Source organism: Alligator sinensis, unplaced genomic scaffold (assembly GCF_000455745.1).
Source record: "Alligator sinensis unplaced genomic scaffold, ASM45574v1 scaffold880_2, whole genome shotgun sequence".
NCBI classification, from domain to species: Eukaryota; Metazoa; Chordata; order Crocodylia; family Alligatoridae; genus Alligator; species Alligator sinensis.
The window spans coordinates 530,977-554,054 of NW_005842934.1; the positions used below are offsets into that span (position 1 = coordinate 530,977).

The 23,078-nt window shown below is 50.7% G+C and overlaps 1 protein-coding gene across 1 annotated transcript in view; it reads left to right on the forward strand.

Moving 5' to 3' along the window:
* The window catches only part of LOC102369174 (phosphatidylinositol 4-kinase beta-like), a 39,776-nt gene that overhangs the window by 5,666 nt on the left and 11,032 nt on the right, over positions 1–23,078 (forward strand). The window contains 1 exon segment of the mRNA XM_014526008.2: positions 2,635–3,604. Within this exon segment, the coding sequence (XP_014381494.1) occupies positions 2,663–3,604 (942 nt within the window). The 5' untranslated portion in view covers positions 2,635–2,662.

A 23,078-nucleotide genomic window follows, 5' to 3' on the forward strand; every position in this document is an offset into this window, starting at 1 on the left:
GCTGAAATCCCTTGCAGTTGCTCTCTGAAGTTACAAATGCCTGCTTTTTGCCCCCATTCCCCCTCAAATAGCAGCATGCTTGGCTGGGATCTGTTTTGCAGGCAGAGCTCTTGTCAGCATCCTGGAGGTGGCGTAGTATGGGGCAGGGCTTGCTAAGAAGGGGGAAAAATGACTTCCTTGCATTTTCAGGGTCTTTAGAATCTAATTACCACAAGTATTCAAAGCATGTGGGATACAGCCCAAAGGAAATGGCATGCACAAAGGGAACTGCTGTATATTATTGCTGTCCAGAAGAGAGAAAAGATGTAGTTCACAGAGCTTCACATGGCAAAGGGGTTTGAGAGAACCTCGCTGAATTCGGTCAGGCCTTTTTATCCAGAGGCTATAATGAAAGATGTTTTAAATCTTCCCTTTTTAAACAGAAGTGCAAGCCTTCAGTTTATAAAAACACCATGGTGGAGATGCTTCAGACATCACCATTTTTATTTGGTTTTGGCACCGGTTTCTCCACCAGATAAATTTGTTCCTTTTCAATTGTTCTGTTGGCTGAAGATGGCGAGGTGTGAATTGTAATGGCTCTTGCCTCCCAAAAGGGAGGCGGGGTGACTCGGTGTCAAGACACTGGCTTAGGACTTGGAAAACAGTCCCTGTGACTGGGTCCATCTCTGTAGCAGTGAAAAGCAGATTATTTTAGCCTGTGGAGGGGCACTGCTTCCATGGCCACACAGAGTTGTTTTGGGCAGTGTAGATTTGCACGGAGTCTCTTTGTGCCTCTGTTCTGTAAAATCGGAGTACAAGTCCTCTTTTCCCTGGCAGGGGTTTTGTGAGGGGAACTGTCTAAAGATGGTAAAGCCCCAAGTACTCTGGCAATGGAGACGATATTTATAATGGAAGATCATCTTGATTTCCCTTGGAATGTGGGGAAATATCCCCATTTTAGAGATGAGGTGCATATAGTCGGGGCTCCCTTCCAGCACCAGTGGCTCTGTCATGGACTGGGAAGCAGAGCTGCACCTAGGCTGCTGGACCAGTCCTTTAGTCCCTAGTTGTTTGGCTTTGGTTGAGCAGTTGTAATACTTCTGAAAGGTCCCCCGGGGTCTTTGTTTCTGGATTCCCTTCTGAATTGACAGGCAGCATTGGCTTGTTTCTGGAAGGGTGTGGAAATAACCATGTGGCTGCTTCTCCTTGAGTGGTTCACGGCATGGATCACTTAGTATTTGCTCTTAAAAATAGATAGGAAGCAAATCATTAAATTAGCAGGGAAGCATCTTCTTCCAGGACCTGTGACCTGCCAGCATGGAGTTTGCCAGCTGTAAATACAGATTTGGGGTCAAACTGGGAACAGGCGGGCAGAGAAAATTGCTCAGTGAACTTTTTTCAAAGAAAGTAATTTTTTCCGCTGCACTGGGCTTGAAAGTGGGGAGAACAGCAGGCCTGATGAAACATGCAGGCATTTCAGAGAAGGGTGGCACAGCCTTCCAGCGATTGTGAGTTTGCTTGTTGCATAGTGCATGCAGCAAAGGAGAGTGGTCAGAACCCATAACAGCAACATGCTGGAGAGATTGTGTCCCTCTTGGAAAAGGACAATTCCACTTGGCACCGGGCTCCTTTCTTATTATTTTTGGCTGGCTGTGATGAGAGGTTTGTAAAACCGAGGCGACAAAACCAGGAAGCTTTTGCAACTTTGGAGCTATTTTCAATTTGAAAAAGCAGCACTAAATGCAAATATCTGAACTGCTGCTTAATCTGAGCAACTTGGTTTTAATATCTCTGCTAGCTAGAGCACGGGGTGGAGGAGGAGGAGCTTGGCCTGGGGTTAGACTTGGGGCTTAGGAGCAAGAATCCTTGTCCCTGCTCTGTATGAGTGTCATGCTTTGCCCTTGAGTGACTCATCTGGCCTCTCCCTGCCTTGATTTCCCAATCTAGAACAAGGGCTAATGCTTTCCTATTGGTGTTGGAAGATTTGGAGCTGAAAGCACTAGGTATTTTTCATGAGTGCTGGTCAGAAAGGGAAGTTTAAATGATAAATCCCACCTTGCCCAGCTTCTATTCTGTGCTAGCCCTGAACAAAGCATTCTGGATACACCCACCTGGGCCTTGAAGGCTCTAATCCCATTAATGTCTATATAATCTTGCAAAATGCCTGTAGCAGGAGGCTGAGTAAAGCAGCCTGGTTATTTCTCTTTTGTTTGCTCAATTTTTTTTATTGTCATGGTAACAGTGGGCGAGTGGAATCTGGGTGTTGGGGTTGGTAAATGTTTACGACTCACGTTCAAGGGTGGGTGGAAGGACACGAAGAAACAGTTAAAAATCCAAGCATGCCTTCCCCTGGGATAACCTACAGGAGTGCAAGCTTCATATATAGTAGGGATCATCTGTACGAGTTGAGGTGCGCTGCTATGGGGGTTGGACTAATGACCTCTGGAGGTCCCTTCCAGCCCTGCTTCTCTGGTATGGGGGCTCTCTGTAGAGTTGAGATGCTGCTCATGTTCACATCAAATAGCGTCGCCTCTAAATTCTTCCCAGTCCCCTTCAAATCCTGTCAACCTCCTGCAGGCTGCTCAGAGTAGGTAGCCAGAGGCTCTCCCCTTCCCAGAACTGTCACTGCTGACCTTTCTCATTGCTTTGTTTCAGCTTTGAAGTGTGCAGACCTGCCACTGCTATGGGTGACGCGATCCTAGACCCAGCCCCTGGGAGACCCTTGGACAAGTCATCCAGCCCAGCTTCCCAGGGGAATGGCGGGACCTCTCTCAGTGTCATCACGGAAGGCGTGGGGGAGCTGGCTGTCATCGACCCCGAGGTGGCGAAGAAAGCCTGTGAGGAAGTCCTAGAGAAGGTCAAGCTGATGCATGGCATCTCTCCGGACTGCTTGGCAAAACAAAGCAGGGGCAGTGAAGCAGAGGCTGCTCTGCGGAGCCGTGTGGAGCTGCCCAACGGAGACTTGGGACAGGGCTGTGAAATCAAGTGCTTGGATGACCCCCCAGGTACACCCTCCAAGATCCAGGAGGAGGATGAGACTGTGGCCAATACGGTGAAGAGCGCCCGGAGGCGGCAGAAGAACAACTCTGCTAAGCAGTCTTGGCTGCTGCGGCTTTTTGAGTCCAAACTCTTTGATATCTCCATGGCCATCTCATACTTGTACAACTCAAAGGAGCCCGGGGTACAAGCATACATTGGGAACAGGTTGTTCTGCTTCAGGAACGAGGACGTGGACTTCTACCTGCCCCAGCTGCTCAATATGTACATCCACATGGATGAGGACGTTGGGGATGCCATCAAGCCCTACATCGTGCACCGCTGCCGGCAAAGCATCAACTTCTCCTTGCAGTGCGCCCTGCTGCTGGGTGCCTACTCCTCAGACATGCACATCTCCACTCAGCGACACTCCCGTGGGTCCAAGCTGCGTAAGCTCATCCTCTCCGATGAGCTGAAGCCAGCTCACAAGAAAAGGGAGCTACCGTCGCTGAGCCCAGCTCCCGACACGGGGCTCTCACCTTCCAAAAGGACTCACCAGCGCTCCAAGTCAGATGCTACGGTTAGCGTCAGCCTGAGCAGCAACTTGAAACGGACCGCCAGCAATCCCAAGGTGGAGAGTGAGGATGAGGTAACGTTGACATCTTTTTAAAGTGCTCTGGTCTAAAGGAGTGTTTGCAACACCACACGTGTGTTTGGTTCTCAGCTCATCCTTTGCTAGAGGTGTTTCTTTTAGCTGGCACAGTATAAGTTGCCTTTCCTTTTTCAAGCAAACTGGCATTGTGTTACAGTAGGACTGGCTGGGAAATATGCTACCCATCCTTCCAGGGGTACAGACATTACCCTTCTCTGCAACTTTTGGTTTCAAAGGGCTACAGGTGCTTTGCAGTGGTGGGTGAAGCTCATTACCCATCTTTAATGGACGAGCTGAGGCAACAGGGTGGGGACTTTGGGACCTGGGCCTAGATCTCCAAGCCATCCACTTCCTGAATGACCGTGGACAAGTGTTTAATTTCTCAGTGTTGTTTTGTCTCTGCAAAAATGGCTCCCCTCCTCCCATCTCAAAAGCCCTTAGAAAGGCAAGCTGGGCCTTTGTGAGGGGCGATGTGTTGGTGATCCAGTGGTAGTCTCAAAGTAAAGCCAGTCTCCTGCTCCCTAGCTCTGAGTTTGGCTCCTGTAGGAGGATGAGCTGCTGTAGAAGTCTGGGGGTGCTGTGTATGGATTGGTCCTTGCTGGTACATGGCATTGCCCCCAACCCCTTCCCCCCTTCTGGCTGTGTGAGTCTTATTCTTCCTCTGATAAACTGATTACATACATGTCAGCAAAACACAGGCTAGCTCCTTTCTCCAGGCTGGTCCTTCTGTTCGCTGACGTGGGAGCTCATCAGAGGAGCAGCGTGAAACTGCGGCCGTGATGCAAATAGAGCAAGTGTTTCAAGCATCTGCAGCACTTTATTTCTGCCCCCGACCCCTGCCTTATATTGATTGAGGAAAGGGCTGCAGAGAGGGTGGTTACTAGTTGGTGTGACTGGGGGTGGTAGATGCAGGGGAAGAGGAGGTGCTATGGCTGCCCTTCCTAGGTCCCACAAAGGAGGAATCAGTGCTATTTAAAGAGGAGGTAACCTTAAGCGAAGGCACCTGGTATTGTGCAGAGACTCCTGGATGGCTCTGTCCATTTGGTTCCCCCTCACCGTCTGCAAGGAGCATTGTCCCTGCTTGTAAGAACAGCAGTCCTGGCCTGTCCATGGCGACTGCTGTTCTTGTTGCAGGAACCTGGTATTGTGACAAGTCCTCCTTTCTCCTGGCCCTAAGGTGGGGGAGGTTAGACTCCATTGAGCTAGGCAGGTCACGCTGCATGAGGGAATCATGGAGGAGTTGGACTAGCGGGGCTCTCTGGAAGCCATGTCTAGTCCAGCCCTTTCTCAGGCAGGCTCAGCCCTGGCTAAACCATCCGCAGCAAGTGTCCTTGGAGTCTGGTGTCATTGTCTTCGCTTCTCCACCTTGGTGTTGTGCGTCTCCCAAGCCTCATGACCAGAGCCGGGTTATCTGACTCCTTTTAAACATGGAGAAGTCATGTAGGCAGACGTGGGCTTGGTGCAGCCCTCCTCCATCTGCTGCCTTTTGTTCCCTAGGAGTGAGCTCGGTGCTGCTTGTATTCCTCGTGTTTCCCCTTCAGCCAGGTTTCTTACAGTATTCATCTGGAGGCATCTGCTTCTCAGCTGGCAAGTTTGATGCTGTCCAGAGCTCCAGGCTGAGGGTGGCAGGGGGGGAATCAGAGTTTCATTGTCCTGCTCTCAGCTGACCTTGCTCTCCCCACCCTGTGGGGTCTTTGGGTTGGTGATGTAATGAGAGGCGTGGGGTATATTTTCAGTGGCATGCGTCTGATAGTGGGAGCAAAGGGGCTGGGGAGGTGAAGAGATGTCGAGGGCACCGAAAGTGAGCTATGCTCACAGATCAGAGAGCCTTCAGTAATATTTGCTCCAAAAGCTGAAATGCTCTTGAGCTGGTGAGTCACATTGCAGCCGGCTGGGAGCCATGCTTGTTGTGGCCAAGTTTAAATCCAGATGGGGTTGACTCAGCACCTCCTTCCTTCCCAGGTAGAGGAGCTGCATTCCCAGCTGCTTACTCTGGCAGGAGGCTAGTTGTCTCTTCAGAGGAGATGTGGGTTTTCCTCCCTCTCTCCTCTGTCTAGGCCAGTGGTTCCACAACCTTTATAGACTTGAGACCCGTCTCGGAAAATGTCAGCTCTTGGTTTTCACTCACTTTTCAACTCTGGAAAAATAATAAAGCAGTTCTTCTGGTGCTAAGAACACAGAAAGATCCCAGCAGGGCAGAGTGGTTTTAATGGTGTGGATTCCTATTTGAAATCACTGGGTTTATCTTGTGAATCATGTTTGCACATCTAACCGTGCTAATGTTGTGTGGCTTCCTGCAGCACTGGCAAGGGTCTTGAGGTGCCCCAGAGTGTTGCAGCACCTGGTTGAGAATCACTTGTCTAGACATTAAAGGTCTTGTGAGTCATGGTGCAACAGCAAAGCATGTATGCTGGCACTCTTGGCAGGACACCCTTCCGCTGTCTTGCCTCTGCAGGGGATTACTCAAGTAGTTTATGAGGGCTGTGCATTCCCTGTGTGCATTGCACCTGTGACAGCCATCCTGCATCCGCTCTATAATCAGGGAGTCTAGCAACACACATTTTTTGTTGTGTTAGCTGACCGCAGCTCATCCCATAAACTATTTAAACCTATCTTCTACCACTCCCCAGATGTTCATGCTAAATTCCTCCTTTGGAGCATGAGCCAGGGGAAACGTACCATTTGCAAAGGAGTCTTTCGTGTCCCTGCCAGCTGACAGCTTGGTCGAAAACCACTGGCTGCTGCGAAGCAGGATGCTGGGAGGTTTCCTCTACTTGGGTTGGCTGCGGCTGCTTGCATCGGGGAAACCAAAGCCTTCCATAAATTATAGACGAGTTTCTCTTGGCAGTGTTCAGAACCTATTTCAGTCCGGAACTGCATAAGCCAGGTTAGTGCAACACAGGCCCCATTGGCACCTGAATGGCTTAAGAGCCCTGGGATGGCCTGTTCAGGTCCACCATCTGACGCTTCAGATTCCTGAACGCTATTGTTTCATATAGCTAAGCTCCTCCAATTCCCCCCCCCACTTGCAGATGGGTTCAGGAGGCAGCTCTTGAAGGGAGAAGAAACAGGTCTGACTAGCAGTTGCTCCATCCATGTGCTTAGGGCAGTGTTGAGGTGATGGGAAGTATTCTCCATGCAGATTTTTACCCAGCCCTGGCTGCAAGTTGCAACAAGCTCAGGGCTCTTCTCAGCTGCGTTTGTGCCCTGATGGGCTCCAACCAGGTCCCCAGCCCACCCTCTACCCTAGAAGCTGGCTGCATGGTCAGTCGAAAGCCCTTGCATTGGCTGGATCATCCTCATCATCAGGGGGTTATATCCACCTCTTTGCAATGCTGTCCTGTCCACAAAACCCAGTGTTTCAGGGGCTGTATCAACACAGAACAAAGAGCTGGTCTTTATACCCCAGAGTAGAAGACAAGAGCCCAGGGGTGGGGATGGACAAGGTAGAAGACTGGGGGGGGTGGTGCAAGGAGAGGTAGTGAAATGGGCATGTTGGCAGCCTACCAGTTGCTGAGTGTTTTGCATAGACATACAAGGAATAGTCTCAGGAGGGGTGTGTGGAGGCTTAGGAGAATGGGGTTAAGCCCTCAAGGGCCATGAAGCAGTGCATCATGGAAGGGGACATTGCCATAACCGAGGACAGGGCCCAGGCTCCATTGTTGCCTACATGAGCTGCCACCTCCTCCCAAACCTGCAAAACCCCAGGTATGACCACAACCGAGCCGCGATGGTGAGCTTTCATCAGCCAGCCTGAATGTTACTGTAGTGCTGGAATTTCCTGCTTCATGGACCGTCTGTTGGGACCCACCTGGAGGAAGAAGAATGGGAGATGAACACGGGAGGCAGTAAGTGGTGGGGTAGCACTGGGGTTTTTTGCTGTCATGGTGGCTCTGACTTTTTTGTCCTGAATATTTCCAACCAAAGATGAAAGGAAGTGACTAGATGCAACCTCATCAACAGGCTGAAAGAAGAATTCATTAGCCCAGACTGAAATGCTGGGCTAACAATCCCTATGTGGAGGGATGGATTATAGAAGGACCTTGGGTCCTTAAATGTAGAGACTAGAGAGACACTTGTTACTGAGCCTGTCTTGCCCAAAGAGGCTTCTGATGCCTTTGGTGCCTGGATTAAGCAAGTCCTAATGCAGCTAATGCTATAAAATAATACTGTAAAAATGCATTGGATATTGGTCCCATCTGATCAGCTGCCATGCAGTATGGTGCTTGAATGCTTCCCAGAGCTTGCTAGTATGTGTGGAGTGAGCAACCAGGTATAGACGGCGCTTGGGAAGCTGGATCTTTGGTGTTGCCACCCAGTTTGTAAGCAAGCACATCTACCTTCAACATGGCCATACAAAGAGCAAGGCTACTTTTGAATTCATAGGGCAACAGCTCCTTGCCTGTACCTCACTGTCGTAGATTCCCACTTTTCTCTGTCGTGAGGTCTCAAACTGTCTCCTGTAGTGTAAAAGTCACTGCCGATAAGGATTCTTGCGCCTCGCACATCTTCTGGACCATCGCCTCCACAGGAACCTCTGGGGAGAAGTGGACATGCCGGAGGGCAGGGAACAGCTGCAAGCAGACCTGGACAGGTTGGACAAGTGGGCAGAAAACAACAGAATGCAATTCAACAAGGAGAAATGCAAAGTGCTGCACCTAGGGAGGAAAAATGTCCAGCACACCTATAGCCTAGGGAATGACCTGCTGGGTGGCACGGAAGTGGAAAGGGACCTTGGAGTCCTAGTGGACTCCAAGATGAACATGAGTCGGCAGTGTGACGAAGCCATCAGAAAAGCCAATGGCACTTTATTGTGCATCAGCAGATGCATGACGAATAGGTCCAAGGAGGTGATACTTCCCCTCTATCGGGCGCTGGTCAGACCGCAGTTGGAGTACTGCGTGCAATTCTGGGCACTGCACTTCAAGAGGGATGCGGATAACCTGGAGAGGGTCCAAAGAAGGGCCACTCATATGGTTAAGGGCCTGCAGACCAAGCCCTACAAGGAGAGACTAGAGAAACTGGACCTTTTCAGCCTCCGCAAGAGAAGGTTGAGAGGCGACCTTGTGGCTGCCTATAAGTTCATCACAGGGGTACAGAAGGGAATTGGTGAGTATTTATTCACCAAGGCGCCCCCGGGGTTTACAAGAAATGGCCACAAGCTAGTAGAGAGCAGATTTAGACTGGACATTAGGAAGAACTTCTTCACAGTTAGTGGCCAAGGTGTGGAATGGGCTCCCAAGGGAGGTGGTGCTCTCCCCTACCCTGGGGGTCTTCAAGAGGAGGTTAGATAAGCATCTAGCTGGGGTCATCTAGACCCAGCCCTCTTTCCTTCCTACGCAGTGGGTTGGACTCGATGATCTATTGATGTCCCTTCCTACCCTAACATCTATGAATCTATGAACCAGACGCTCTGTTGCTGACAACCAGGAATTGCACAATCAGGACTTTATTCCTTCTTCCCTGCCTGGCCTCCCATCCACTGGAAAGATTTTAAAAAGGCCTCATTCTCAGAAATATTTGCTTTAAATAAAATATAAAGTCGGCATCAAGCAGTTGTGCAACCTGCTCTGCAACTCCTTTCTGCTAGGTTAATCAGTTCGGAGCGTTGCAGTCTCTGCTGCTCTCCCCATTGCTGTTCAGCTGGAAGGACTGGGTTTTCGGTGTCCATGTGAACGTGCTGTCTTGTTTCCCCAGCAGCACTTTATCTTGAGGAGACCCTAAGGTTGTCTCGCTGAGACTTTGGGCTCCTTTCTGCTCTCATTATAACCGTGTGCTGTTTCCATTGAAGTCCTCGCAGCTTTCCCCAGGGCTGAGTTTGGCCCTTTCTTGCCTGGCTGCCTAGGACTTACAGATCTTTTGGTTAAGGTCTCCTTCATAGTTTCATAGTTGGTAGGGTTGGAAGGGACCTGAGTAGATCAAGTCCGACCCCCTGCCACTGCAGGAAAAAGTACTGGGGTCAAACGACCCCAGCAGGATGTTTGTCTAACCTCCTCTTAAAGACCCCCAGGGTAGGAGCCAGCACCACTTCACTTGGAAGTTGGTTCCAGATCCTAGCCGCCCTGACAGTGAAGTAGTGCCTCCTGGTGTCTAGTCTGAATCTACTCTCTGCCAGTTTGTGACTTATTTCTAGTCGCTCCTGGTAGTGCTCGGGGGAACAGGGACTCCCCCAATGCCTGCTGGTCCCCTCTGACTAGTTTGTAACAGGCCACTAGATCCCCCCCCTCAGCCTTCTCGTGTAGAGGCTGAACACTCCTCCTTCTAGCTGTCACTTTGTGCAGCATACCCCCGATCATAATTGCACACGCTATGCTTTATTTTGCGCGTGCCTGCCTGTTTGTTTTTAATCCTTGCTGGGTTATTGCAATTTAATTTCATGACAGACGCTCCAATGGTTTCGGATTTATTCTGCATTTGTTTCTCTTCAGCTGGCACGAAAGTGCGTGCAGTGAAACATGGTAAGCTTGAAAATGAATAGAGCTGTCATCGGGGATCCTCCTGAGTCAAAGAACAGGCTTTGCGTTCTTTTTGCTGGTTATGCTGTCTTTTTCTGTTCCTGGAATCTTGTCTGTGACTTTTCTATCAAGGTGTTTCTAATGCATTCCCCACCATGAGATGCAGGGTATCTGCTCCCCAGTTCCATTGAGTACTGGGTGCTGCCTGCAGATGATGGAGGTTATGGTTACCGAGCACGCTGAATTTTCCATCCAAAGAACACGAGACCTGGATACTTGATAACTGGCTGCAACCCGACCCTAGAAGCCATGCTCTTGGACAGAAACAGAAGACAATGGCATACTGTCCAGGGCTCCATTCAGAGAGAACGAGCTGAAATGCCATTGCTAAGTTCATGCAGCACGCTAGAGATCTGGAAGCAGCCTGTAATGTGACAGGACTCATGGCCTCTTTGGATCTTGCCGTTCTGTGCGGTTTTTGGACTCTGGACGAGGTGCGTCTGCGGGCGGTGGCTATGTACCAAACCCTGGGCACTCGGTGTTTGATTCCAGAGAGCTGGATTCTCATCTCTGCTTTCACAAGGGAGCTGCTCTTTCCCCCACCATCCCTTTGTCATGGTCACCGCCAGCACCCTGTCCTCAGCTAACGACCACGTCACCTTTGACAACTCATTCTCCCCTGGCCAAATCCTGCTGCTACATCCCCTGCATTGGCTTTTGGATTAACCTCTTCTCTTTTGCTGGTTTGCAGGTGCCAGGGTGGGGCCAGAGGATGATCAGCTGTTCCTTCCCAGGGTAGCGGGGAATGGTGCTAACCATACTGGCTCTGCCTTAGCACCAGAGCAGAGGAAGCCTGGCTTCTGGACGAGGTATTGAAGTGAGCCTGGGGAGATCCCCACCTCTTGCAGGGGGTGTCCGCATGCCCCATCAGTACAACACAGACTTTTCTCCTGGTCTGTGCTCAGCACTGACCAATCTGGGGGTTTTGTTCTTAGTGTCGGTTGGCAACAAGGGAAAGGTTTTTCCTGCTAAAAAAAGCTCCATATTATTCCAAAACCTGGCAGGTGAAGCTTTTGCCAGGGCTGGCACCCTCCCTGGGCAACTGGCTAGTGCTGGGGCACGCTGCTAGCAGAAGTAAAACCTGCCTCTTCACCGTTTTGCTACCTGTCAGCAAGCCCATTTTTGCCTAACAGCATTCACAAGCCACGGCTGCCTGCTGCATCAGGCCAGTGGTGGTTAAAAGCTGCAGGCCATGGTGTCTCCAGATGCTTCCCCACCTCCTCAGCTGGGATACTGCAAGACTGAATGTCTTGTAAAGTTTCTTCTGTCTTCTTGACTCTTGTGCAGGGAAAGCAGCTGCTTGCTCCATTTCTGGCAGAGGAGCTGCTGTGGCGGCTGCACTCAGTGATGTCACTGTTGGCAGTGCAAGAGAGGCCCCCGCGGAGCTGACTCGGGGAACGGTTTAAGCCAATTTGGGAGGAAGGTCATGTCACAGGGCAGAAGTGAGAGAGAACCACACCATTCACCTGGTGAAACTTGCCTCCCAGAGGGTCCACGTGGGCAGTCCTGTCCCTGCTCCTAGCAGTTTCCAGCCCCTCTTAGCTTCCAGTTGCAAACAGCACTTAACAGTTTGCAAGCGGAAACCGGTCCCACTCCTGGCCGCTGACGAAATGTCAGGACTATTCCTGTCTTGATTTCAGCTGGTGGTAACCCCAGAGGCACCTTGTATCTGCTTTGACGGTGGAGAGGGTCAGGGTGGAAGCAAAGGAAGTGGCTTTGTTTGAGCAGTTCCATTTATCATACTAGTTCAACCAACAAAACAAGCCTTGTTTTCTTTCTCGGATCCCCTCTGCATGTCTTAGGTGCACTGCAAGGAGCTGAGTGTTGTTTTTTGTTTTGTTCCCCCCGCCCCCCCGGTGCCGGATGGGTTGCAAAAGCAAGTGACTTCCCTTTATAGCATGCAAATATCCTTTGCATCAGTTCCCATCTGACTTTTTCCATTAGTTAAGTTGAGGGGGGGGGGAGATTTTGAACAGCATTGCTGGTAGTACCCTGCTCCCTAAGTCCCTGGCCACAGGTCTCTGAGTTCAGCCTGCTATTCAGTGCACAGCACATTGTGTTGGCATGAAAAGATGCCTCTTCTGAGGAGCTATGTCCATGCCTACCATGAAAGGCTGATAGTTTGCTGTAGCCCAGGCTGGGATGCCCCCAGGCACCTGGCATTTCTGTGCCCCCCCCCTTGTGCTTTGCAAACAGTCCTCAGAGATGACACCCTGCAGCTCCCCTCAGCAGGCAATGAAATGTTGCTCCAGGGCTTCCTTGCTCAGCAGTTCTGCCCATCCTCTAGGTCAGGGGCGGGCAATTATTTGGGGCACAGGGCTGCTTACTGAGTTTCGGCAAGCCACTGAGGGCCACATGACAGGCAGCCCGGGCAGATTAATATTAATTTTCTAAACTTTTTAGGGGCCCCGCAGGCCGGATAGAACGGCCTGGCAGGCCGCATCTGGCCCCCGGGCCACATTTTGCCCACCCCTGCTCTAGTTGGAGGGCAGGGCAGCTCTGCTCAGCCCCTTCCTTCTCCAGCCTGCAGCATCCACTGATCCTCAAGTTTTGATTGTCCCTGTTGGCGACTGCTGACTTGACCCTCCGTCTTTGTCCCCTGTCTGGTGTCTTTCTCTTCTACCCCCTCATTCCTGACCTGCAGGGAGCTCTTGGGGGTTGGGATGTTCTGGCTGCCTGATAGGCCCTGCTGCTCTACAGCTAACAAATAGCTATTCCCTGTGCTCCTGAATCTCTGACGTAGGATGCTCTAAGCCAAGGGTGGGGGTGGCCAACCTGTGGCATATGTCACATGGCTGATCAGGAAGGGGATGAGCAGCATATAGGGAAGGGAGGAAAACAGAGCAGCAGATCAGGCAGGGAGTGCTTGCAAAGCAGCAGATGGGATTGGAGCGGCACTTGAGATGGTGATGGTTGGGGCAGATGTGCAGGCATGAACTCACTAGAAACGCAGCTACTTGCGAATTCCTCTCCCAGACATTGGGTCTCCTAACCCAGTAGCTCTAGTAAAATACTTCAGCTTTGTCTAAAGTTACCAAGCAGGGTCTGTCTGCCGGCTCACGTGAGGGAATGAGAGCACCCTTGTGATGAAGGACAGTGCTGCACTTTGTTAGCTTGCTCAAAGAACAGATCCAACTTCAGTTCCTCTCGAAATCCTTGCCCGGGAGAATAGGAGCATGGTGCAGTCTCTGTGTGGCACAGATGCTCCTGTCCCAGCTTGCCCTGCCACCCACCAGCTCTGTGAGTACAAGAGCATGAAGGTTTCTGACCTCCTGTTGAATTCAGTTCATACTAACCCACTTCATCTAAGTGGGATTTTTTTTTTTTCAGTATAGTTTTGACCCCTACCAAGCCCAGCAGCTGCAGTGAGCAGGGTGCATGGCAGTGGCTTGCTAGCACAAGCAGAAATGAAGAGTTGAACTTGTTCTGTTATTTGAGTAATTGGTTCTGAATCTAGTCTGCCTGCTATGGGGGGAAGGGGCTATGGCATCCTGAGCATCTCCAAAGCCAGTGGCTCTGTAGCTGCATGAAACGGTTCTAGTTGTGTTTAAAGGACCTCAAGGCCAGTCTGGGCCTGAATGTGTGGGTGGTAATATCTGTTTCTCAAATGGCACCAGCACTGTTTTTAAGAGGAGGCAGATGAGGGCTGTGCAAATGCAGATCTCTTTGCACCTGCACTTTTATAGATGTAAAAAAAAGAGCACCCTTACCATGTAAGCAATGGAAATGCTGCTTGCTGTTGGCTGAAAATATCTTCTCCCTCCACCCACCAGGTGCAGTCCAGTTACTTTTTCATCTCTGAAAATGAAATATATGGCCTTCTCTACACACCAAGACTTTTGTGACAAAGCCCTGTAAATTGGGCTGAGAGGTGCATGGGGTAACTGTGCTGGTGGGAGCCACAGTAAATGCAGCTGTGGGGCTGGCAGAGCTTGTTTTGTAGCGTATCAGGCAGTCTTGAATGGGTTTGCTGGCACAACATATCTGTATGCCACCCTGCAGAGGGATGTGGCACAGCTACACCCTGGAGTCACTGCAACACCAGAGCTGATTGTGAAGGATAAGGAAGGGAAGGAGACATTAGCTAGGCATTAGAGAGGGCCTGGAAAGGTAGGTTGGTGTGATCACAGGTGCTTGCCTCACACCTGGCTCCGGTAACATGGTCATTCCCTTCTGTTTAGCCAGCTTGAAGCTTTGGGGCCTGGGGCTGCACCTTGGTAGGTGTTTATGCAGCAGCTGGCCCAGTGGGGCCCTGCTCATGGCTAGGACTGTTTTGGATTATGGTAGCAACGAATGGTCGCTTCCCTGAGGATCCTGCAGTCTAATTGGAGAGGAGGCACCATGAGGCGAAAGAGAACAGAAGTGTGTTGAGGGTCAAGCGGCTGCCTTGGAGACACTGCCCAGGCCTGAGCCCTGTGAGGATCCTCGCAGGATAAGTGAAAGCATCTGAATGGAGCCAGGCACGTCTCAGCTTTGCGTCTCGCCAATCCCGGTGCTGCTCTTCACCAACTGCACCAGAAACGTGCACCGAGTATTCTCAGCACTTTGCAAGATGTGTGAGCCTGGCCTCAGGTTTCCATGAGACAGCCCAGGCGCGGGGAGGAAGGGCGGGTGATTGGAAGCAAGCGGCGAGAGGCTGTGAGCATCCATGAATGTGCTGGGGCTGCAGACTGGTGGGAAAGTCCAGAGCGTTAACGTTCAAGGCTTCTTGTTGCCCAGGCGACAGATCTGGAAACGAACCAGTGATTTGTAAGTGTCACCCCCATCCGTCTGAGTTGCTAGGGAGAAGAGCTGGCTTCTGGCCTGCTTTGAACCCACTCTCTAGGTTTCTATGGCAGATTTTCTGGCTGGCTGCTGCAGCTACCTGAATGCAGAGTGACCATGCACAGGCACAAAGGGAGCCTCTTGCATCCTGAATAGAAGCACTGAGCAATAACTCCTCCTTTCCTTGGGGCCCGGTGGTGTGCAAAGGGTAAATAATTTCTTCTTGCAGCCTGCAGTGCCAGGGCCCACCGTCCCAGGATGGATGGACAGCCAGGCTGTCAGAGAAAGCAGCCTGCTGGGTTTGCTGGACTCTGCCTTCATGCGCTTTCAGGTCCAGATGGCAAAGAACACTGTTGTATGACAGGTTGGGATCAGATGAGATGCAGCCCGTGTGCTTGCAGCTCTTTCGTCTCCGATCCAGTTCATCATGCAGGTCGGGAGTGTGTTCCTGGATTTTACCCTCTGTCCCCTCCTCTCCTGTGGCTGCAGCTGACTGGGTGGCAGGAGCACTGCTGCTCTCCTTTGGGTTCGGTGCACACATGTCCAGGCCACGTGGTAGGTCTCCAGCCCACTTTGCTTTTGGCGTTGGTTGGCCAAGACCATTTAGGTCCGGGCCCTGATTTCACTCTCCCACCTGTCACGTTTCTTCATCTTTTTGAACTAGCGAAAGCACATTCTGCTCATAAGCCCTCTCATAACCTGGAGATGACAACTAAAGCCATAGTTTTCCTGTGTCCTCAGGAACATGCCTGGAGGCTGCAAGGTTAGCAAACACATGCCGAATTCCCCTGCAGGTTCACGGCCTGCCCTTGCTACTCTGGCTCATAGATCCCTTTGCGTCTGTGTGCTCTGCATCTCTTCACAGCCTTGTCTCTTCGTAGCAATGCAAACCACCCCTTCCAAGGTCTTTTGGCTGATAGCCACCAGTCTAGCATCACTTCCTCCTTGGTTTCCTAGCTGTTTGTTACTCATTAGCACCACACGTGATAAATCTTAATCGCATGTGGGAGCATCAGCTGATATCTACTAACATCTGTAGATACCATGAAATTTTGGTAGGTTGTTCCTGGAGCCATAATGCCTTTGGCTGTAGAGCCTTGATGATCTAATCAGCAGCTTGTAAAAAACAAAAAAACTTAACCTCATGCCTGAAAGCAGAAAAGCAAATGTATTGGTCTGAGCATTTGCATGTCTGAAGCCAACAGTCCTGTGGCATAATGTAGCCTGCTTGTGATACAGCTACAACTCCTTCAGTGCAGGCTTAGGTGATAATAGTATGGAAACTTGCCTCTCACGGCTTGGTAGCTGCTTTGTCCCTAAGTGAGTGTTGACTTGCATGTGCACACATTTTAGTGCTTGTTGCATCAGTCCAGCTTGGTCAGCCTCCTGGGTCTGGGTGGGGAGCTCGGCCAGCAACTGGGAAGGCCCACAGACCCGGGATAGTTTAACAGCCCTTGTCCTCCTGGACTCCAGGCAAGCTTGTGTGATGGAAAACTGAGTTTCTGTGGTGTCTTCCCAGCACTCCCTTTCTCCGCCTCACCCATGCATTGGCTCGCACAGTGTTCTGCCAACTGCGTTAAGGTGTCCACTCCCACTTATGAGCCTCTGTCACACCCTTTGCTTGGCGGAAATGCTCCAAGTAGACCTTGCTCTCTTCTTTCGGCCTTGCCCATCCCCGTTTCTCTTTTAAGTCTCTGCCGTTAAGTCCCCCCCGCCTACACCCACTCTTGCTTATCCATCACTGAGTGCTCACCCTGTTTGCAAAAGCTCCGTAGCTCTCGCATCCCTTGTCACACAGGGTGTAATCGCTTTGCTTGCAGATCACAGGAAACTCCCCTTGTGTTACCTGTGAAATACTGGGGGCAGCAGCAAATAAGGCTTTAAAGACTACAGGACTCGGACTTGTATTAAACAGGCATTTGCCCTTCTGGCTATCTGAACAGAGTGCCCACCTGATACAAGCTGCTTTCTGTTTTTATTTGATTATGCTGTCATCACAGGCAGGAAATTAGCTGATCAGATGATTTAGAAACTGCCAACAGTACATGGGAGTAACTTAATTGCCAAAGGGCAAAGCTGGGGTTGGCCTCTGGAGTTCAAATGAGGCAATAGTGTTCCTTGCTCCCCTGACTTCTGCCCAGGTGTGATGATGGCTTTATCAGTGATTGTAGCCCCGGCCAGGCTTCCTGATGTGTGCAGCATGGAAACTTGCCCTTTCCATCAGACAAATGTGCTCTACTTGCATGCACAGGGAAGCATTTCCTCTATTTTTACCTTTGGATCATTCAGGAATTCAAGGGAGGTGGATCAGATCCTCTGTGGATATATTGGAGGTGGCTTATTAAGTTCAGCATGGGCTAAAATCCCACATGGAGGAGCCCTTGGACTTCTATGCCAAGAAGAGAGGGGTTTTTGCCAGTTCTGGCAATTCCTTGCTTGCTCATACTCCCGGGGGTCATTTCAGAGTTGAGGCACGTTGGTATGAACTAGGGTGTTAGTTTTAAATGGGGAATTCTCTTGAGTTAACCCTGTCTGACAAGGGCTATAACCCTCTCATTCCAGAAGAGGCTTTCCTTAGTTCAGCTTGTCTCTTTAAAGCTTCAAGCCCTTTGAGTGAATAAAACTCCCACAGAGCATATGCCCATGCGGGCAGCTGCACTGAGCTCACTAGCCTGTCATCCTTGGCAGAACTCATTTGCGGATCCCATTCATTTGCAGTGACAGTTGGCAGTAGCTGTCATTGTTATCCAAGGTGTCCCACTGCACACCTCTGGCCTGTCTTTGGCATGATTGTGAGTATGGCCACGCACCTGCCCTCTGTTCTGGGGTTAACTAACCTGCTTTTCCTGTTAACAACAAGTTTTCCTGTTGGCACAGTTCATCTAGAGGTGTACTATGGTGGTTGGGGCTTCATAGATTTCATAGACATTAGGGCTGGAAGGGACCTTGTGAGATCATCGGGTCCAGCCCCCTGCCCAAAGAGAAGGAAGTCAGCTGGGGTCAGATCACCACAGTAAGACAAGCATCCAGATATCTCTTGAACGTATCCAGAGTAGGTGCTTACACCAGTTCTGGGGGGAGTCTATTCCAGACTCGGGAGACTTGAACGATAAAGAAGTTTTTCCTTGTGTCCAGCCTAAAATGGTCACAAACTTCTGGAAGACCATTAGACCTCGTCTTCCTGTGGGGTGCCCTGGTGAACACATGTTCTCCCAGTTCCCGATTTACCCCCCTTATATACTTATAGGTTTCTGCCAAGTCCCCCCTGAGCCTTCTCTTCTCCTGCCTGAAGAGGCCTGTGCCTCTCAGCCTCTCCTCATAAGGCCTGTTTTCTTGTCCTCTGATCATGCGCGTGGCTCTCCTCTGGACTCTCTCAAGCTTCTCCACATCCTTTCTAAAGTGTGGAGCCCAGATTTGGATGCAGTACTCCAGCTGCAGCCTCACCAAGGCCGAGTAAAGCAGGAGAATGCCTTCTTAGGTCTTGCTTGAGATGCATCAGTAGATGCAAACCAGAGTTTTATTTGCTTTGTGAGGGCTCTTTGAACCCTGACTAGCCCCAAGGGTATCAGGACTGTCATTGCCCCGTATCCCCTCTGTCTGCTTTGAACGCTAGATCCTAATGAAAGCAGAGCTTATCCAGCCTCCCACCAACTCCAGTGCCTAAAGAACTGAAGGTGCTGGGGAGGGTAGTTGGGGCTGGTCTTGCTTTGAGCAGGGGGTTAAACTAGTCGCGACCTCTTGAGGTCCCGTCCACCCTTCATTTTCTAGGATTCTCTGAACTACTAGATGTTCACATGCCTGTGGGAGCTGCTTACTCATGATAGAGTAGGAGACAGGGCCGTCCCTAGGAGGGGGCAAATGGGGGCGACTGCCCTGGTCTCTGCGCTTTGGGGTGCCCTGCGGAGCCGGGCAGAGTGGCCGTGGTGACTCCATGCTGCCACAGGCTTCACATCTGGCCGCTTGGCACCCCCACTCCCCTTGCTGCCAAATCTGCTGCCGGCTTCCTCGCGTCCGGGAGCGGGACCCTGCACAGGCTGGTTTGCTCTGGGCCCCGCACCCTGTTCAGGTCGCCTCCAGCAGGAAGCGAAACCTCCCTGGGACTAGGAGATCCCTTGTCCTGGGGGTAGGAGGACTCGGATTAGGTGATTACAGAATCACTTTACAGCAGACTCCAGCATCAGTACAGTGATGCCACTTAAATTTTAGCGAAATGCTTCAGTGAAAGGGTAGATTTTGCTTGATGCTAGGGATTTGCTACTTGAATTCCAGCTGAAATCGGTGGGGAGTGTATGTGCCCTTGGCTTTCACCGCTGTCATTCTGAAAGGTTTCCACTGGATTTAAACGTGCCAGAGAAAGCACCTTCCTGTCTGCTTTATTTTATATTGGAAGGCACTTTAAAAATACTGGGCCTGTCTTATTACTTGCTATAAAAACCCCTTTGTCCAGGTAACAGTACGTTGAGCTGGGGCAGGAATCAGGCCTACTTCTTTTTTAAATGCTTTGAGTGTCCTTTTTTGGAAGCATCAACATGGCATAACCTCCTAAGTTGAATTGTCAAAGTGCCCCCAGCACCTGGTAACCTCAGCTGCATTGGGGGTCACTGATGCTTAGACTCTCTGGGGCCAAAGTGTCATAGTTTCATAGTTGGTAGGGTCGGAAGGGACCTGAGCAGATCATCAAGTCCGACCCCCTGCCATGGGCAGGAAAGAAAGCTGAGGTCAAACGACCCCGGCTAGGTGATTATCTAGCCTCCTTTTGAAGGCCCCCAGGGTAGGAGCGAGCACCGCCTCCCTTGGAAGTTGGCTCCAGATCCTAGCCACCCTGACTGTGAAGTAGCGCCTCCTGATGTCTAGCCTGAATTTACTCCGTCAACTTATGGCCGTTGTTCCTTGTTACTCCCGGTAGTAGTCAGGGGAACAGCGACTCTCCCATTGCCTGCTGGTCTCCCTTGGCCAGTTTATAGACGGCCACCAGATCCCCCCTCAGCCTTCTTGTGTGGAGGCTGAACAGGTTCAGGTCCCATAGCCTCTCCTCGTAAGGCCTACCCTGCTGACCTCTGATCATGTGGGTGGCCCTCCTCTGGGCCCTCTCGATGCTGGCCACATCTCTCCTGAAGTGTGGCACCCAAAACTGGATGCTGTACTCCAACTGCAGCCTGACCAATGTTGCATAGAGCGGGAGGATCACCTCCTTGGACTTGCTCGAGATGCATCTGTGGATGCATGACAAGATGCGGTTAGCCTTCCTGACCGCGTCCCCACACTGTTGGCCCATGTTCATCTTGGAATCAATAATGACTCCAAGATCTTTCTCTGCCTCTATGCTTATGCGAAGGGAGTTCCCCAGCCTGTAGGTCTGCTGCTGGTTTTTCCTCCCCAGGTGCAGCACCTTGCACTTGTCAGCATTGAATCACATCCTGTTCTCATCCGGCCACCCCTGTAACCTGTCCAGATCTAGTTGTAGCCTGTCCCTCTCCTCTACCGTGCCCACTTCTCCCCACATCTTAGTGTCATCTGAATTTGAACAAGGTGCTTTTCATCCCCTCGTCCAAGTCACTGATGAAATGTTGAACAGTGTGTGGGCCCGAGGACTGAGCCCTGGGAGACCCCACTGCCCACATCCCTCCAGGTCGAAAATGACCCATCCACCACCACTCTCTGGGTGCGGCCCTCCAGCCAATTTGCGACCCATCTGACTGTGTAGGCATCAACGCCACAGTCGCCTAATTTTTTAATGAGAATGGGGTGAGAGTGTCGAAGGCCTTCCTAAAGTCCAGAAAGACTACGTCCACCACGACACCTGTGTCCAAGGCTTTTGTGACCTGGTTGTAGAAGGCCACCAGATTGATCGGACAGGACCTGCCTCTAATGAACCCGTGGTGGTTGCCCCTAAGCATGATCTCCCCTGCTGGTCCCTCGCACATGTGCTCCTGGATAATTTTCTCAAAGAGCTTCCCCAGGACCGCGATAAGACTAACTGGCCTATAGTTTCCTGGGTCCTCCTTCCTCTCTTTTTTGAAAATGGGGACCACATTGGCCCTTTTCCAGTCTTCTGGCAGCTCACCAGAGCACCACGAGCGCTCATAAAGTTGTGCCAGGGGTCCCGCAATCGCCTCAGCCAGTTCCCTCAGCACCCTGGGGTGGAGATCATCAAGACCTGCTGATTTGAACACGTCTAGTCCCAAGTTACCCCAGATGGTGTTAAAAATGCATTTGGGGTCTCCTGGATGGTTCCTTGTTTTGGTCCTTTTAACCAGGGATTCCTAAAATGTCACTGCATTTAACTGTCTTTGCAGTTTGTGGTTAGTGTTTTGTTTTGTTTCGTTTTATTTTGCTTCAGCTTTCTGCTTGGTTTATTGAAGAAAAAGAGCCCTGCTTTCTAGTAGCTACAGGTATGGAACAGTTGTCACCTTTTCACCTTTTAAAAACAATTCCTGGCATTGCATCTCCTGTGACTCAGCTGTCCAGTAATCTCCCCCATCCTCCTCTTGACTCATCCCAGCTCTGCATGCTGCTCTCAGCCCAGGTCACAGTTCCCAGAGCTGCCTACAGTGGGACTAGAAGGAGTCTAGTGTTCAAACCCTGCAACAAAGGTCTGCTGTGTGATGGGGAAGAAGTGCGCTTTATGGGCCCGGAGCCGGGACAGTTAGCGATTCAGGCTCTAGCTTGCTCTCACTGCTTAGCGCAGCAGAGAAATCTCATTAATATATCATTAAAGCCATTGTGCAGTTCAGTGGCTGCTGACTTTCAAATTGGGAACGTATTGAAGTTGTGGGTTACAGCAGATGTCACTTTTTAGCACAAAGGAAATATGGACTCTGTTCCAGGAAGGGCTGGGTTCTCAGCTCCTGGTTGCATTTAATGCTCATGAAGGGTGCTTAGTACCTTATAGGGTAGGCAAAGCATGTTTAGTGGACTTGCTTCAGAGGTAGAGATTCCCCCCTGCCCTGTCCTCCCTCTTGTTGAGTAGCAGGTATGACAGGACTGCATTCCCAGAAATACTATCTGTTTTGCTCCCTGCCTCTAGAAGACACAGGCTGGTCCATCCAAATCCAGTTCCTGGTTGTCTGTTTATACGTGGCTCATCAGAGACTCTTTCCATTGGGTCGCAAGGCATTTTTGTCTTATATTGCCAGCTGCCATTCAACGTAAAGTTCTCTTTTCACATGGAACAGTCATTCTTTTTTCCTCTGGGGCATTTTTCCCCTCTGTAACATCAATTGGGGTTGCCAGCATTAGTGCTCATAACTTCTTTTGCTTCATCTTAATTTGACTTGACCTGGTGCATGAGATTTGGAAGGGCCATTTAAAAAAAATAAATAAATAAATAACACCCCCCCCCAAACAGGAAGGTTAAACATACTGGGCTGCATTAGTAAGAGCGTTGCCAGTAGATCGAGGGCAGTGATTGTTCCTCTCTATTCAGTGCTGGTGAGGCCACATCTGGAGTCAGGAGATGTGGCCTCACCAGCACTGATTAGAGGGGAACAATCAGTCCAGTTTTGGCCCCCCCACTACAGAAAGGATATGGACAAATTGGAGAAAGTCCAGAAGAGGGCAACGAAAATTATTCTGGGGCTGGGAAACCAGACTTCTGAGACGAGGCTGAGGGAGCTGGGCTTATTTAGTCTGGAGAAGAGAAGACTATGGGGGGATTTAATAGCAGCCTTCAACTCCTTGCAGGGTGGTTGCAAAAAGGATGGAGCTGGGCTGTTTTCAGTGGTGGCAGATGACAGAACAAGGAGCAATGGGCTCCAGTTGCAGCAAGGGAAGTTGAGGTTAGATATTAGGAAGAACTTCCAGTGACTTACTACCCTCCGTGTGAGGAACAGGTTACCCAGTGGGGTTGTGGACTTGCCATCCTTGGAGGGTTTTTAGATTTGGCTGGACAAAGCCTTGGCTGGGATGATGTAGTTGGGGCTGGTCCTGCTTGGAGCAGAGGACTGGACTAGATGTGACCTCCCGAGGTCCCTTCCAACCCTCACTTTCTATGATTCTGTGAAAAACCAAGAACCCTGCGCACATCTTGCATTCATTCCAGATTTTCAAGAATGAAATCTCTCAGGAGAGAGCCAGGACAAAGCTACTGCATCACTAATACCCCCTCTCAAGTTCTGCACGACAGGGAATTTCCTCCTGACAACAGTGACTGCAGACAAGTGTACTAAGCCTATCAGTTCCTACCTGATGGA